Genomic DNA, 17,838 nt, shown 5'->3' with positions numbered 1-17,838 from the left:
TTATTCTAATGAGACTCATACGACTGTAAAAACGAAACCCATCAGATTAGATCTGCGGTTTACCGAAGCTCTGTTTTTGGTAGCTGAAAAAAAAAAAAACTCACAGAGTCTCTTGCGGTGGCCTCGTAGACGATGGTGTAGTTGGTGATGAAGCCTCGCTGCTTTTCTAGAGGAATCTCTGGCCAGACCAGCTGTGCACTGTTCTTCCATGTCTTGACCAAAGAAGGCTCTGGGACCACCTCTGGCGCTAGACCAGTGAGACAAATGGGATGTTTTACATTTCCATTTATAATATATATTTTATATTTTTGAAAGTATATTTTTGGGGCTGTTTTGCCTTTATTTGGAAAGGACAAGACAGACAGGAAGTGAGTGGGAGAGAGAGACGGGGTGAGATCGGTACATGACCACAGGTCGGACTCAAACCTGGGTCCCCAGTGGGCACTCGGACCCGTTCATGGTATGAACGCTGTAGCCTGTTGTGCCACAGCGCCCCACACATTTCCATTTATATTTATTCAATTAGCAGACGCTTTTATCTAAAGCGGCTTACATGCCAATCATATTACAAGTGGCATTGACCCCAGAGCAACTCGGGGTTAAGTGCCTTGCTCAAGGGCTCAATGGTGGAAGCCGGGAATTTAACCTTTTCAAGGTGTAAGCTGAGTTTTTTTCCAGCTTTGCCACAACACACATCTTCCCTCACTGGCATGGTGCACTGTGACTGACCATGCGGGTGATAACTAGAACATTATTGGCTCTTGCCCAAAGCAAACTTGGCTTTCCGTGCAGGTTTACAGATTAAACAAACGTGTCTGATTTAGCTGAGAGTTTTCAGTGAAAATGAGAAGTTGCTCAACTCTCATTCTCTATTTGCCACCAACAGATAGAAAGCAGAGTATATATGCAGATGCAGATGAGCAATTCCCAGGAACTTACGCCCTTCCTTCAGATATGCTGTGATTGTGTTGAGATTTCCAGGCAGAGTAAGGTGTATGACTTTGGTAGAAGACCTCCACCCTCGATGGTAGATAGGGACCACAGTCACGTTATACGGTACAAAGGACTGCAGGTTGCCTGGACACACAAGCAGTCAGGGGTCAGACTCAGGATGAAAAGACATCTTGGTTCCCTCAACATACAGTGCATATGGAAAGTTTTCACAGCCTTTCCAAACTTAATTGCACCAGAGCTTAATTGCAAGCGTCATAACAAAGGGTCTGAATACTTGGATGGAATATTTCAGTGTTTTATTTTTTATAAATTTCCAAAACACTCCAAACACCTATTTTTTTTTGGAGTGTTGGAGTATTGTGTGTAAATTGATGAGAAAGAATGATTAAAAAATGAGTATGAAACATAACACAATATGGAAAACTTGAAAGGGTCTGAAAAACTTTCCTTATGGACTGTACATGTCTCTCATACAATGCAACACCAAGCTTTCTAACACGTACTGTAAATGGGGAGAATTATACAGATGGAGCAAAGAGCGCAATCAGCCTCTTACTGCATCCAAAAAAAACCTCCGACTCCCACATCTCCTAGTCACGCTTTCCGAGTGTCTTTGGAAAAGCCCTCACCTTTGAGGTAAGCCTTGGTGGCATTGCGCGGTTCCTTTTGCCAGTTCAACTCCCCATCCACCAGGGACACCCACTCCAGCACGTACTCGACGAGACCATCTTCCTTAGGGGCACTCCACTCCACCCAGAGCAAGTCATCCTGGGCAAACGCAAACGGACTGTCCACAGCAGGAAGCTCTGGAAACACATGACCACAATGACAGGCATGAGGACATTGGCACTGCCCACCAATATCAGATTAGAATAGATTAAACTTTATTGTCATTGTGTCTAGGTCAAGTACAAAGAAAACGAAATGCAGTTATTTAGCATATCAGTCGATGCTCATAGAAATTACACAGCCACTGGATGAGCAAAGGTGACACTTAAATTACACATTTTGTTTCCCTAATTTTTATATTTCAAAAATTGACAATGACATGAGACATGCTCAATGTAGAGGTGCTGGAAATGAACCTTAGGTACCTTGACCCTTTAATAGAACAGCCATATTTGCTGGGGGTGATTCCCCCGCAGAGTTTTTTGCAGTGACATTAACATAAGCGACGACACACTGCCTTTGCAAGGTGAAGTTAAACCTTTGGAAAGGCTCTTTATCATCAAAGGGAAGTGAAGATTTTGTAGATTTGCCATCCTCAACCACGCTTATCTCATAATGAAGTATCTTCCCGTTTGCCACCACTGGTTTCTGAGTTAGAGAGAAAAACAAACAAACATGTACAATGTTCTCTGAACAAATGGTTCAAACATACAGACCTACAACCTACAAAAAATTCTAAATATTACACTTAAAGTACAGAAAACTTATTTACTTGAATGGTGGTATGGCTTCTGAAAGAATCAAAATATCCCATATGAAGGGAGACAAGTACACACACAGAACTCAAAGAATCCGAGGTGTCTGGCCTTCACAATTCTGACCAAAAGATGAGCTGAAACAGAAGGAATCTCACTGGCTTTTACCTTCAACAAGAGCTGAACAGTCCTCTGTGCATCATCCAAACGGGCTTTCATCCATAGCACAGGCTTAGTGTAAGGCCCTGAGGGTTGGGGGTGAAGGGAGGAGTGTGCCGAAGCAACATAGGGACACAGATAAGAGTGTGTTAGAATAGCTAGTTGAGTTGCGCCACATTACCATTCAAATAACTAGATGTACCGCATAGCGGTACAAAATATGACCGCCACTCAGTCCTGTACATCCGTTCATGAAAATAAATCACACTTCAATTTGTCTCCATATTTTACTCCATCCCCCCACTCTTGAAACTTTTGTGTATGCTTGTTTGGCATGCCTGAGTGTGTGTGTGCGGCTGCACAGAAAGTACCCTACTGGTGCTGAAAAGGTGAATAGATTGTAGAATAGCCAAAGAAGATGTAGAATTGTTATAAAACCTTTAAAATCTCTAAACAATCACAAGTAGGGCAGTTCATCACAGTTCATCCATTGCAACTGGATTGATGAAAGGTCACTTACACCTGTAGGCTACATTGTATTTGGGAAAAGCAAAAGGTATCAGCATAATGTTATTTATTTATTTATTTATTTATTTTTTATGTATTTTTAAACAAAAACATCTCTGTCAGTTCCATGCCGTTTTCAACAGCTATCAAAAACAAAGGTCATTTTTAGATGGATGGATTTTTTGTGAATGTTTCTTCTTCTACATAAGATTTTAGTCATCTTTAGTTCATGTAATACTTTATTGTCAATGCACAAATTAAGTAACAGTAGTCTGAAACGTTATTGTTAATGCACAAATTAAGTAACAGTAGCCTAGTCTGAAGCGAAATGCTGTTTTACATCTAACCAGTGGTGCAAATAACTGACATGTCCAAATGGGCCTTGATGAAATGCGTCGCTAGACTGTTCATACACATTTTAACGGGCCAAAGTTGAAGAGCTTTTGTCCGTTATTGTTAGTGCAAATATAGGCTGATTCATGTTCCCTTGCATTGTTTAACTGAGGTCCATGGCTAGTCTGGCTTTCATCAGACCAAGCTCAATCTTTTAAGAAATCAAAAATAAATAGGCGGGCAGATCAGGCTGGGTTCACCCAGCCTAGTCCATAGGCACCGATATTGTTTAATTTTCGATTGAGATATACACGCTCTGGCTATTCTAAATGCAAAAATGCATCAGGGAGTTATGACAAAGCGGTAACTAACAAACTAGATCCTAATAGAAAGCTGTTAGCTTCCCTAAGCTACAGGTAGGATTATAAGGTAGGCCATTGACAACATAAATTGTCAATAGGCTATTCTGGCGACACAAATAAAATCTCCTTTGAAACCAATGGCTTCGCCTTACAGTATCAAGCGGACTTAAACTGTGATATCGTGGCGAAAAGTTGTAATAACATTCCGCAGCTCCATGGAGTCAAGGAAAGCGAATGAAGTAGCCACTTCTAAATGGGACCCACTACACAGTAGCTTAAGGTGTTTTGCTAAAGCAGCCATAATGAAATGAAGGTGTCATTGTTTGGATACTTCACACACGTGCTTTTTAATTTCACAGACTACAACTACCAAGCTGTAATCAAAGCACATCGATTCCCCTCTCACACCCTGCTGCGCTTAAAACAAAATAAACAGGCGTCTCAGTCTCCACGCATGTATAGGCAAAACTGTATCAGACCCGGTGTAGCGTTGGTAAATCTTCCATTGCACAGAATGATTTTTGTAGCACGTGCAATAAATGACAGTCGAAAAAGATACAAACAGTGCTGCTATACATTTGCTTGGTATAACCGCATTTATAGTTTTCTACAAATGCAATAAATCAAATGCCTCCATCACTCAACCAACGCTAACGGTAACATTACCTAGGTCCTTATTGATATTACAAGATTAACGTACCTGCAGTAAAACCAAGCATGTCCGATAAACATCCTCAGATTTATTTCGGCTTCAAGAAGAAATGGGAATTACACTTCATGTGAACATCGTCCCTATCCTTATTAGATGTTAAGCTGCGGTAAATTACAGTCCTTGTATGAAGCGTCCATTGTTTTTCAACCCACTTTTAACTTCCAACAAAATTCGTCTCACTGCAGCGATCGCCATCTAGTGGACAAGCGACTACTTCGCCAATACTGAAAATGCAGCCATGATGATGATGATGAATATTTATTTTGGCTTTCTTTTTAATCCTACTGATTTTCATTTTTTTTACGGGGGCAAATCACAAATGAGTGATTATGAGCCAGGTTGATGTGGGCCCTTGAGACCAACATACCATAAAAGATTCACAGAGAACTGTGTCTGCCCTACCCTCCTTTCGGGGGTCCAGTCCAGCGGGGGCTGCAGATGAAAGCGAAAAATGGCGGTTCCATGCTATCCATGTGGGGGTACATGCCCACCAAGTTTTGTGTACCCGGTCTTTCAGTGTCCCGGGAATCCTTGTTGGTGTATGTCACTGAATGTACACATAAATTATTTTATTGTAAGGCCCCCATGAGCGAAAGTACACAAAACTTGGCATGCATTCGGAGGGTGTCATAATGATCCTACACTTTTAATTTCGTGCAGTTTTGACCTTGTCAGCCAGAGATATTGAGATGAAAACACCTAATTTTTTGCTTTTAATTTTTAACTAGGTGGCGCTATACATGAAATAAGTGGTAATGGGATGAGTTGACATGCCCCTTAAGACCAACATACAAAAAAAAAGGTGGACCTCCTAGGCCCTACGGTTCTCGAGATATTCACAGAAAACTGTCTCCGGCCACCTACAGGCCAGTTGGTGTATAGTAACATAAATTAATTTATTGTGTGGCCCCCATGAACAAAATTCCACGAAAACTTGGCGTGCATTCAGAAGGTGTCAAAATGATCCTACACTTCCAATTTCGTGCAGTTTTGACTATGTTAGGTCACAGATACCTACAATTACAACACCTCATTTTTACTTTTTGTGTTTAACTAGGTGGCTATACATGAAATTAGTGGTTATGGAATGGGTTGACATGGCCCCTTGAGATCAACATACAAAAAGGTGGTCCTCCTAAACCTTACGGTTCTCGAGATATTCACAGAAAACTGTGTCTGCCCTACCCTCCTTCGGGGGTGCAGTCCAGCGTGGGGCTACAGATCAAAACGAAAAACGATGGTTCCATGCTATCCATATGGGGTTACATGCCCACCAAGTTTTGTCTACCCGGTCTTTCAGTGTCCGGGGAATCATTGACGGAAATTTGGACATCGCGAAAAAAAAAAAAAAAAAAAAAAAAAATCTGACTAAACCTATATGACCGCCCGGCCATTTCTTGCTTGGCGGTCATAATAAAAAAGTGTTTTAGAATAACTAATTGATACCATGGTGCCTTTAAAATAACTAATGACAAACGCAGAAGTTACCCTGAAGACCTTGACACTTACCCTGACACTAGCTGTTCGCCATGGTTGTGAAATTAACATATTTAAATTAGACTGTTCGACTGTGTTGCATTATAGTGGAAACTATGTATTTACTACTCATTCAACAAGACACACTACTACATTTATTTATATGTTTATTTAACAGGGACAGTGCACAGTATAGAGCTCCGGATTGTGTCGTAAAACCGCTAAGAATTGTGGGAATCACGGTATCGGCGACTACTGTACATATAAAAATTCAATGGGGTAGGCATGACTTACGTCAAATAGACCTCTTTTTTCCCGCTACTGACAGGTTCAACACGTAATCACAAATGTTGGCCAACGTGGAAAAGATCTATTTATAAATCACTATGTCTGTTTTACCCAGTGGATATAAAGCAACTTAATACGAGTGTGGCAGTAGTAAGTTACAGCTTCATAACATCAGTAGGCAAACTGACACAGCCCAGAGAACAGAAGCCAATCTACAGCATTTAATGGTCTTTATTTTATTAAAGTAACACTCTGTTGCCTACTTGTACATCTTGTCGTTTTGAAGAAGCTCACATTTGCTTACATCACTGTCCATTTGTTTTCTTATCTCTTCTTGACGCTAACTACTTTCTCATCAGTAATCGCTGTACCTTCCTTTAGCGCACCAGCAAAATGGCCGTTGCTACCCAACCGTGATGCAGTCGCCCGAACTCTATACCACCGAGCCAGATTATAGAATAGAGGCTCTTTTACATCTGTTGTCCCTTGGCAGGAGTTGATGTTATTGCTTATAGGTATGCAGTGTCAAAGCACCTAACTCACAAAACAATGGGCCACGAAAAAGATACCAAAACAGGCTGACCAGGTGGCTTGGCTACTCACGGTCCTCTGGAGTGCTGGCGGTGGCATTGCGGCTCCAGTCGCTCCAGTAGCCCAGGTCTTTGTTGCTCTTACAGCGCACCTGCACCACATACTTGGTGTACGGCTTCAGGGCCTGGAGCCGGAAGGAGTCCATGTAACCTTTGGTGTCCTCCTGAGGCACCTGCAGCAGTGGGCAAGCAAACAAATAAATAAAAACATAAGAGAAACAAATAAACAAACAAACAAACAAACTGTGTACTGGCCTTTTTGCCCTTTTTAATGTAAATCAGTAGATGATGTCAGAAAATAAATATGTCTTGTAGCATGCTATTAGCACTGCATTTCATTGTACTGGTTGTCCTTACTTGTGCAATGACAATAAAGTTGAATCTAATCTAATAGAATATTGGGTACACTGTAGGTTTGGTTGAAAAATTTAAGTCAAGTTATATATGTGTGTGTGTGTGTGTGTTTTTTGTAGCTGGTTGCATGGTTTTATATTGATATAATGCATGATTTCGTTTTTAAAAAACAGTTTGCATCAGTCTGCTACAGGCCTTATCTTAATTTGCCTTTGAACACATACTTGAACATACATGTTCAATAAAAGATACTGATCAATCAAATTAAGGTTAATGAGTCAGTCAAATGAAAGCAAATAGTTAATAGGATAAAACCCCTTGAGATGGGCCATCTCATTTTTGAGGGGGTCCTTCATAGGTACAAACAGAGAGATAATACAGCAAACAAGATAAGTCACAGATACACAGATACAGGCCAATCCCAAAGTGAGCCCTGAGGACTAAAGACTAAAGACTCACAGACTTAATTGATCTCAGGTGCTAAGTGAGTGAGTGTGTGAGGCCACATGGGCTCAGATAGGTATAAATGGGTTTGGGACAGCACTTTACGAGATCACATGTTACCTTGGCGATGTTTAATAACAAAGATCTTGCTGATACTTTTACGGTTTGGGAATTTTAATTTTAAAGTTGTTGGTTTTCACACGGCCAAGGCACAGGAGACAACTGCCTGATTCCACATTTATTCAAACTGTTGTTTAACAAGCTGGTCGTGTGTCATGCTGTTGTTTACCTTTGTAATTTTCGGATTTCCCTATGGTCTCTGCAGTAGACGTCACTCACAACACTTTGAACTGTGGGTAATTCCCTTTGGTGAAGTATGCACTGATGCAGACTCACGGAAAGGGCTCAGTAAGTGTATACTCAAACCCTCAAGCCCTTTTAAATGTGACAATGGGACAGCCCTAAGCCCTTACCAATTTTGCGAGAACGCGCAGCAAAATCTGTGAGTCTAAGAGTCCGGACTTTGGGATTGGGCCTACATATTCAGGCAAGAAGCTCTCCAACACCTAACCACATCCACACCCACAGGACCACCAACAGTTATACAGGTTACAATAAAATTTAAGTAGATACACAACAATAGATGTTGGCTACATATGACCCTGTACTAAATCAAAGCCTGCACCTGCACACTAGGGAAGAAGAAAAGAAAACTTCAAAATTAGTTAGAAGCAAGAGCAGCTTGTTCTAAGTTATTCCAGTCTGAGGGGGCTTTAAATTGAAAAGCATGTCATTGCCTGGTATATGCACTACAACGCTTTCCCCTCTTTGTATGGACGGTTTCACCGGTTTCACCTCTTTGCATGGACGCAGGGGTTTTTTACCGGTGTCGTTAAAGGTGTAAAAGTAGTATGAAAAAATATACCCGTTAGTTTTGTGTGGATGTGGCCTAAATGAGAAGGTGCTGCCACCTATAGGGCTATTTAGAGTATCAGAAAAGGAAAAATCTAAGGTTTGTGAACTGCTAATAGAGGAAAAGAGCTGGTTGAAAGCATTAGCAATTCTAGAAGGATCTCTAGTAGTAGGGTCATTGACTAATTTTTAAACAGGGCTTTTATTGAATTTAGTGACTAAACTATTAAGTTTCTTCCAGAATTGCTTGGGATTTTTTTAAATCGCTAGATAAGGAGTTATTGTAGTAATTGGATTTGGCCGTTCTTGTTTTTGTTGTACAAACATTCCTTAAAGGTGCTCTAAGTGATGTTACATGGTTTCTAAGCTAAACATTTTTTTGTCACATACAGCAAACATCACCTCACCATTCGCTAGCTGCCTGTGCCCTGAACACTGTAAAAAAAACATGGTCTCTATGGACAGCCCAGGCTTGAAAAACGGCAACAAAAACAACTTGGTCCAGCCTCGATCAAAAACTTGACTTAAAACATAACAAACTGTTCCAGCCAAGATGCGCATTTAGGAGAGTTTCAATTGCACGGGAGGGAGTAGCAAGCTAGCTCTCTGTTTTGTTTGAACATCATCTAAGTGACGTTACCCAACATTGCTTAGAGCACCTTTAAGTTTGTTTATATGCACTCCAGTCAGCAGGGTCCTTTGTTAGGTGGTATTTTTCCCAGGCCTTGTCTCTTTGCTTAAATAGACTTATGAGATCGCCATTAATCCAAGGTAAGTGTCTACTCTTGACCTTAATTGAAGGTATTAGGTGAAACTTATTCCAATTTATGTTTATTAAATCTTGAATGAAAATTTCAGTGTTGATGTTTCTACTCTGTCTTACCTTGATAACTCTTGGTGGCAGGCGAGGTACTTTAATCTTCCAAACACAAAAAATAATAGAGTGATCACTGAAGCAGTCTGATAATACCCCAGAGTATATAATTCTATCAGGGTGGGTGACAAGAATCCAGACCTGTCATCAACTCGAGTAGGTTCACTAATCAGAGTTATACTCTGGGTTCTCTCTAGGTTCACTAATTGGAGTTATACTGTCAAATAAGTTTCTGTCGCTAAGGGATTTTTAAAAAACAGTTTGCATCAGTGTGCTACAGGCCTTATCTTATTTTTCATTTGAACACATACTTGAGTATACATGTTCAATAAAATAATAAAAATACTGATTAATCAAATTAAGTTCAATGAGTCAGTCAAATGGAAGCAAATAAAAATGATACAGAACACAACTAAACAATAATCTAGACATCACATTCAATTCACTTTCCATGAATTAAACACATACCTCAGTCCAGGTGTGAGATCCCTTCTCACAATACCTAATGTTGTACTTCAACACCACATAGGTTTGGTGAATGGATTCCGTCCACTGAATGAGAAGTGACATTGGGAACACGTTCTCTGAAGTAACCTTCACCTTGCTTGGTGGATCTGTTTTGACTGCAAGAACAAAAATATATTGAATATGAAAGCAATGCAATCAACACTAATTTGGTCATTTACTGGCTGCTTGTTAAGCGAATTTCCAGTCACTTACTCAAATTTTCTGATTCTTGCATGAGGGGATCAGAGGTGACCTTCCCCAATCTATTTTCAACCTCCACCCAAATCTTCAGGTCGAGATGGTGTGGAAAGATTTCCAGTGCCATTGTCGCATGGCTCTTGGTCGCACTTCTGTTGTACACCTTCCCTGAACTGTACAGAAACCTTATAGTTAAAAAAAGCTAAAATTGCAACAGCAACCTCATTTCATTATTGGCTTCCTTTTATGCTCATGTCGGTATTTGATTAGCTTATACAGAAGAGCAAAAAAGTGTCCCTGTTATTTTATTTTACTTACTATTCCATATATAGTGTGTATTTGGTGTGCATTATAGGGTCTCTTGTTCCTGGGTTCCAGTGACAGGTCACATTACTGGATATCTTGGCTCCATCTTGCACTGCCTGGCATTTCACATCTGTGGGCTTTTCTGGAGGATCTGGGGGATCCATACAGAAGAACATCATTATTGGTGAACATCATCTGCTGAATGAATAAATGTAAATGTAGTGAAACCTGGGACACGGTCTCCCTATTGGAGACTGAGCCCTGAGCTCAAAGGAACAAGACATGCTACATATATGGAAATTGTGATCAGAACACCTTCTGTATTTATAAACACATTCAAATGGCATGGCTACCACTAAGTGTCTGTGAGAAGAACAATTAAACACACAACAGCAGTAAACAGGTATACACTGTTAAGTTAGCGAGAATGTTAACTCACAGCCTTTATCTAGCAAAATCCCATAGGTGTTGGAGCTGCAGTTGGTGTAGAACGTGTTTTCGCTTGGAATAACACATTTGAAGAAACCCATCATATCTTCCGTCACGTTGACTGTGATGCTACCCGCGGACTCGTTTATCCTCCTGTAGTACTCTTTTGGGAGGCTCACCGATTTAAGACCATAGGTCCAATATATGTTTTCAGCTTTGAGATCCTTATGGTGCAGGATGCATGTGGCTGTGAATTCCTTCCCGAGCTCCACGGGATAGCCAAATTTATTTCCCGAATCGGGGACGATCTCTATACACTTCCAGGCTGCTCGAGAAAACAAACACGACACTCTGGTTAACTTCAATTAAAAATAAGAAGGCACCAGACACTGAGGCATACTTACCCAAAAACTCAAGAGAGGCCAACAGATCAGATGCTGCTAGGGATGCACGATATATCGGCGGCCGATATATTATTAGCCGATAAGTGAAAAAATGAAAATATTATTATCGGTCCGATATTTTTAAAGTCCTAATATAATTCTGGCCACTGAGCTAGCCTACTTGAGCTTGGTTGGCTATACTTTTTCCTCAATATAATGTCATAATTTTTCAAAGTGGATATCCTATTTGGGAATGATCCGGCCCTTAACAGAGCGGAGCTCAGCCCTATCTAGAGTCTTGTGCTGGTGTGTTTGCAACAAATAAACAAACTCGTTAGTGGGGACGAGTACATAAGTAGGCCTATTTCTAAGTTGTGTTTTAGTATTATATTTGCATTACTTTAGCTTGGGTTTTGTATTATTACCTAGAAATATGCTAACCATTCGTGCTTCAGTTCCAGACAGGTCATCATAATAAGTTATTAAAACCTTCGGGGCTAACGCCTTTCATTTCTGCTGCAGCAGGTTGTGCGCAACAGAGTAGACGGACATAAGATACAGTCATTTCTGCTGCAGCAGGTTGTGCGCAACAGAGTAGACGGACATAAGATACAGTCTTAGGAGTTGCAGCTTTATTCAGTTACCCGCAGTTGAAACTAAACCTAAGTTTCCCTCACAAACTCTGATTTGGTCGCTATACTGTAGCTTATTCCAAGCTGAGCCGTTTATGAGCGTTTAGTCCTAAATGAAAACGATTCAAACTCTCTAGCCACTCACTCGCAATTCACTGACGTCAGGTTCACTTAAAGGAGCCACACATACTGTAGGGCTAGGCTACTGTTATGTTGTTGACTGCCGTACTATTGAGGACTATGTCCATCATTTGGTGGTAGGTAAAATTACTGCAATAAAATTATGCTTATTAAATGCTTTCCCCAAATCACTTTTCACAATTTTTTTTCAAGAGTAATATTATCGGTTATCGTATCGGTATTGGCCACAACAAACCAATAAATATCAGTTATCGTTATCGGCCCTAAAATTCCATATCGGTGCATCTCTAGATGCTGCTCAAAAAGAAAGTATCAAAAGAAAGTTCTGGAACGTACCGTGCACACTGGGTAGCAACAACACAGACAGAAGCCAGAGGAAAATGGCCATGATGTCTAAGGTCCTGCAGGAGACAAATTCAACAGTTAAATGCTATAATTTCCCACCTATTAACTTAAAATATATATTATAAATAAATTATAATAAATTAATTTATACATTCATTTCGCTAATTTCAGCTATGAGGTTAAAGGAGAAATCCAGCGATTTTTCACACAGATATCCGTTTCTCGAGGTCTTGAGGTGAACATGGGGGCTCATGGACATGCCCCCAGAGTGTAGCGCTGTAGCTGCCTGGCTGATTTAGCTGTTGGAACAACTCGAGGTAGGTAAAACCAATTGTTTTCATTTTTTTCATACCAACAGTACTCGGTGACCTTGAGAAACAGGCGGATTTTTCCTTTAAAACACGGGGCGGGCTCTACATGGGAATGCATTTCTTTCCTTCTTTCTGATTAAAGCATTTTGCGTATTGTCATGCGGTTTATTCACAACAAATGATTGTAATTATTTTTGTTTGACTGAAAGGAGGTATAATGGGCTCCCTCATATACTGGCACAGCACACTGAATAGAAATGTATACCAATACAATTAAAAGTACATATCTGAACAAGTCATGTAGTAGTGATAATGTACACTTAGGGATAACCAAATATGTCCAACCAAACAGTGCTGGTGGGAATAATTATTTATTTCCAAGAAACTCTGTCCGAAACCAACACTACATCAAGGCAGAGGCACTACATCAAGGCACTACATCAAGGAAGTTAGCAGTGTTTAATGAAAACTGACAAAAGAGAATGGAGCACTGGAGAATGGAGCTTTTAATCAAGTTGTGGTTGGGTGTTAAGAAAGAAAGCTAGACTTGTTTGTGGTGGAGCTCAGTGCAACACCAACTTTTCAACAACTCTGTTCCTTCCCTGAAACAAGTGCTTTAGTCATAAAGGGCTGAGAACAGGCCTCCCCAGGGGCGTAACTGTGACTTACTGTGAAGTTGTTGGAATAGACAGACACAGTTTGTAAAACATTACTTTGAGAATATACAGGAACAAAATGTCTACGGGTGAACTTTCCTACGATATGCCCACCACTGTTGGAAATATTGTGATATATGTTTACTTCTTAAACCTTGCCTAAATCCAGAAGTTAATTTTTAAACTATGCCATCACCTTACATAGCATAGCATCCTCTACTTGCGGTGATCTCTTATTGAGGTAGCCTAAGAGACAGGTAGGTAAACTGAACAAACTAAGGTGAATGTTCTTATTTGACAACTTGTACACCCAATCACCGATCTTAGAATAAATCCACATTTTTAAGCATGGAAATCCACATTTGGTTATAGTGTCACCAGAGGTGGAAAGTAACGAAATACATTTACTCACGTTACTGTATTGAGTAGTTTTTCTGTGTATTTTGTATTTTTTTAAGTAGTTTATTAAATCGGTATTTTACATTTTACTTGATTACATTTTGAGTGAAGTATTGTACTACATCAAAAATCCCATCCGTTACTTGAGTAAAAAAAAAAAGTTAAGACTAACGAAAACAGAAAGGGAGGGAAAAGAAATTGCTCTAAACCACTAGCCTAGTGATAATGATGCATCAGATTACATGTGTAGCCTAACTATGAAAGTGTATTTTCCGCTATTTCAATGGGTTGTCTCAGTTCGTTTTAGCACTAATGATAGCGGAGATATTCAAGCAAACACCATGGGATTTAGTAGTTTTGACGCTTGTGCTCACCTTTCTTTTGAAAATAAGTTTATTAGCAGTTGTTTCCTCATTTTGATGTCTCTCTTTTTTTTAGTAACCGGACTTGGCTTTCGGAGAAAGACATTGCACCAGCAGCACAACAATTAGCGGTCCACTACTACGCGATGCTCAACTAAATAAACAAAAGATAGACTACCTTATGAATCGTGGTATGGACTAAACCATTTAGCTCTTTAGCAAGGGAGAGTGAGAGTGACCTTAGACAGTTTTCACTATGTTTTGTATACAAAATCCAGTCAGTCAAACTTTAAATTTCGATCTGACATTCATTTTGACATTTAATTTGGAAGTTAAAATATTCAGGTAAAATAAATATATGGTGGATATATATTAAGTAATTAGCTTAAACTTCCAGTGAGTCTATTTGAAATTTTCACCACACATTATATTAACACACATTTAAAAAAATCCAAACAGAAGAGTTATGTGTATTAAAGTGGAATGACAGGAAAAAAGTATTGAACGTGCCTACTGAAATTTCTTCAATACTTTGTGGAAAAGCCTTTGCAAAGATCCTGGCCTTTGTAAAGACAGCTTCAAGACATTTCCTGTATGACAAAATGTATTAGTCACAGTATCAGGTGTGATTTTGGCCCATTGTTCTAACCAGATTCCAGGGGTCCCTCTTGTGAATCCTGATCTTTAGTTACTTCCAGAACTGTTTAATTGAATTTAATTGAATTGGCTGCCTTCAAGTCTTTCTGGAGCTTTCTCCGAGTGGTCCTTGGCTCTTGAATTGACTATCCTTCTGACTCCCTGGTCAGAAATATTGCAAGGAGATCCTGCATGGCCGGTTGATGATGCAGTGATGTTTCTTCCACTTGCAGATAATGGCTTCCATGCTGCTTACTGAAGATTCTGAAGTTTTGAAATGCATCTGTAACCAGTTTCATTGATATGTTTTGCAACAATAAGGTTGCAAAGGTCTTGGGAGAGCTTTTGCTTTTATCCATCATGAAATGCTTCTTGTGTGACACCTTGGTAATGAAAAAACTTTTTATAGCCCATCAATATGTAGGCTACTAACCAAGCTTATATTAATTTTGCACAGATAGAAAGGATAACTACTCTAACTACTTATAGATTCCAGCTCGTTCCTTCCCTTTCCTTGCCTTAGTGCTTTTCTTAGCTTGTTCAATACTTTTTCCCTGTGTTATTCCACTTCATTACATGACTCTACTTATGGAGTTGTTTGGATTTTTTATGTGTGGATTACCTGAGTTATTAATGCCTGGTGAAAATGTTGTACCCCCAGATTCACTTTTCAAGGCCCTCTCCTCCTTTGGGGCCCTATACTTCCCACTCCCAGTTCGTCGCCCTTTAATCTGCTGAACTTTCTGCTCATTTCCAAATATAAAAAAAACTCTCTGCAACTCAACATTGGCCTGCCTGCCTCAGCTGCCTGTGAGGGGCTTTTCAGTTGTGCTGGATTACTGTTCACTGCAAAGCGGCGCAAGGGGATAAGTGGAACTAACTTTGAAAATCAACTACTGCTCAAACTTAACAGAGAACTCCGGTGATTTTTCACATAGATATCCATTTCTCGCCACCGAAACTGTCGGTATGAACAAAACTGAAACAATTGGTTTTACCTAGCTCAAGTTGCTGCAGCTACAGCGCTACACACTGGGAGCATGAACATGGCTGCCTTAGCTGCTGGCTGCAGCAACTTTCGAAGCTAGGACCAAAGTCCTTTTCAGGCAAGTACCTCCACTCGTGCGCCATATTGCAACACTTTTGGGCACTTATCGTGCATCTATTTCGGCAGAAATGCGTGTCGCGTAAGGCTTCACGACACCAATCTTGCTCCAGCAGCGAGATCACAACAGATGATTGGCACGATGTCTTCACAGCACACCACATGATTGGCTCAATGTATTCACATGTCAATGTTTTGCCAGAAAGGGTTGTGGGATATTTGTAGACAACTGACTAACCCCATGCCATTACTATGGAGGATTTTTTGAGTATTTATGCTGTATCTCCTCATTAGAAAGTCTCTGGTAAAACTGGTTGTTGTGGTACCCCAAAAAAAAAAGTAACTAAGTAACTTTTTACTTAAAGTACATTTTAAATGAACTACTTTTACTTTAACTTAAGTACATTTTCAGATCAGTATTTTAACTTGTACTTGAGTAATATTTCATCAAGGTATTGGTACTTTTACTTGAGTACAATATTTTCGTACTTTTTCCACCTCTGAGTGTCACATTAGGCCAACCTGCCACTAGATGTGAACTACTACATACACATCCCAATAACTCAAGGCACGACGACAACAACAACAACAATGAAAAACCAATGTTGCCTTAAACATATTGACGGTCATTCTGTGTACTGGTGGTAATTTCATACTCTTCTAAATCAGACAGTATCCAGATAGTATCATTAGGAGTTGAGTTTGCATTACCCAGTGTGCCATTTCTCTTCCTTATTTCAACATATTGTCTAGGTCAGATGGGCAAATGTTAACAGCTGTGGTCGAACAAAATAATGTCTCATCTACCTACAAGAAATATTTAAAATCACTGTTGATTTCTGTCGTTTTGGTTTTCATTTTTACTTATTTTTGACATGCATGTCACGTCAAAGTCCATATTCATCTGATCTGACATATTATTACATGTTTAAGCTGCAAACCCGAAGTGGTCCTCTTATGGATTATTTTATGAATTGATTACTAGACACTGCAAGGGGACTTTTGAAAATGCATGAGAATGGTATTTTTTTCTGTGACATAGCAGTTCACGTCACCTATCCAGACAAGTCTATGATAACCATGTACATGAATTGTAATCGGGATAATACACAAAGTACAAACCCTCTCATTAATATGGTCACGCTTTAACATTGCAGGCTACATTTCATACGTGTTCTTAGCGATGTCATGTGCTGCATGTTTTTGGCTAATGAAACTAATAAATCTAACTAACACTGTAGCACCTTTTGGGCCTTTGGTCAGACGGGGCGGGGGCGGGGGCGGGGGAGGAGGGGGTGTCAATGTGCGCATGCTTTGAATTACAAGGCTAGTTAGCCTGCCCTGTAAAGCTAACTTACCTAGCTCCACTTTTAGCAGCATGAACGGTCACCATTCACTCATCAAACCGTAGGTTTCTTTACATGAAATAATGTCACAGGATAAAACTTACTATGTCTGTAGGATAACGGTGGCTAAGGATAACCCAGAAAACGTCAAAGTCTGCTGCAGCGAGCCAGCTATCGATACCATTGCCAGGATAACGTTAGCATAACTTACAGTAAGGCGAGGGTCTTACTTTCATTTTTCCAATAGCCTACAACAGTTCAAACGACACGCCCAGCCCAGAGTTTATATTTAAATAACAGGACACTTTATATGTAATTATATATTACCTTAAAATCACTGTATATCCTTACTATCCCGCTGATCCCATGTCTGTCCCGAGGAACAAATATATCTAGCACTCCAGAAGCAATATTTCACTTGATGAGTAAACCCCGCCTTGAGTGTGTGCACGCAAAGACAGATACAAGTAGTAATGCATGCGGATCCGGCGGAAGACAGTCAAAAGACAACACACATGATTTACAAATCTACTCAGTCAACGCAAGACAACAAGCATACGTCAGCCCACATTTCCGCTCAACTTTCCCGTCTGTCTCCACCCACTTGACCGAAAGTCATACATTATGTTAACCAGTTAGTGTGGCGTTTGGTTGGCAAGTCTATTATTTGTCTTTGATGAAGTTACAAGTATG

At 40.0% G+C, this 17,838-nt stretch overlaps 1 protein-coding gene across 1 annotated transcript; it reads right to left on the bottom strand.

Annotated features, from left to right (window-relative positions):
* Positions 1–59: 59 nt before the first annotated feature.
* il6st (interleukin 6 cytokine family signal transduce) lies at positions 60–17,570 on the bottom strand. Its single transcript, XM_048259971.1, has 13 exons — positions 17,473–17,570; positions 12,322–12,386; positions 10,840–11,154; positions 10,413–10,551; positions 10,110–10,267; positions 9,858–10,012; positions 9,399–9,434; positions 6,819–6,978; positions 2,547–2,623; positions 2,049–2,271; positions 1,584–1,760; positions 940–1,077; positions 60–247 (listed from the first exon to the last, which is right to left on the bottom strand). Exons 2-13 carry the CDS (start codon positions 12,371–12,373, stop codon positions 60–62), a joined length of 1,818 nt encoding a protein of 605 aa, XP_048115928.1. The 5' UTR covers positions 12,374–12,386; positions 17,473–17,570.
* Between the last annotated feature and the right edge of the window lie 268 nt (positions 17,571–17,838).

The sequence above is a fragment of the Alosa alosa genome, chromosome 12, assembly GCF_017589495.1.
Source record: "Alosa alosa isolate M-15738 ecotype Scorff River chromosome 12, AALO_Geno_1.1, whole genome shotgun sequence".
In the NCBI taxonomy this organism is placed as follows: domain Eukaryota; kingdom Metazoa; phylum Chordata; class Actinopteri; order Clupeiformes; family Clupeidae; genus Alosa; species Alosa alosa.
Note: the sequence above shows the minus strand (reverse complement) of the source record. Positions and strands in the feature narration are given on the sequence as shown.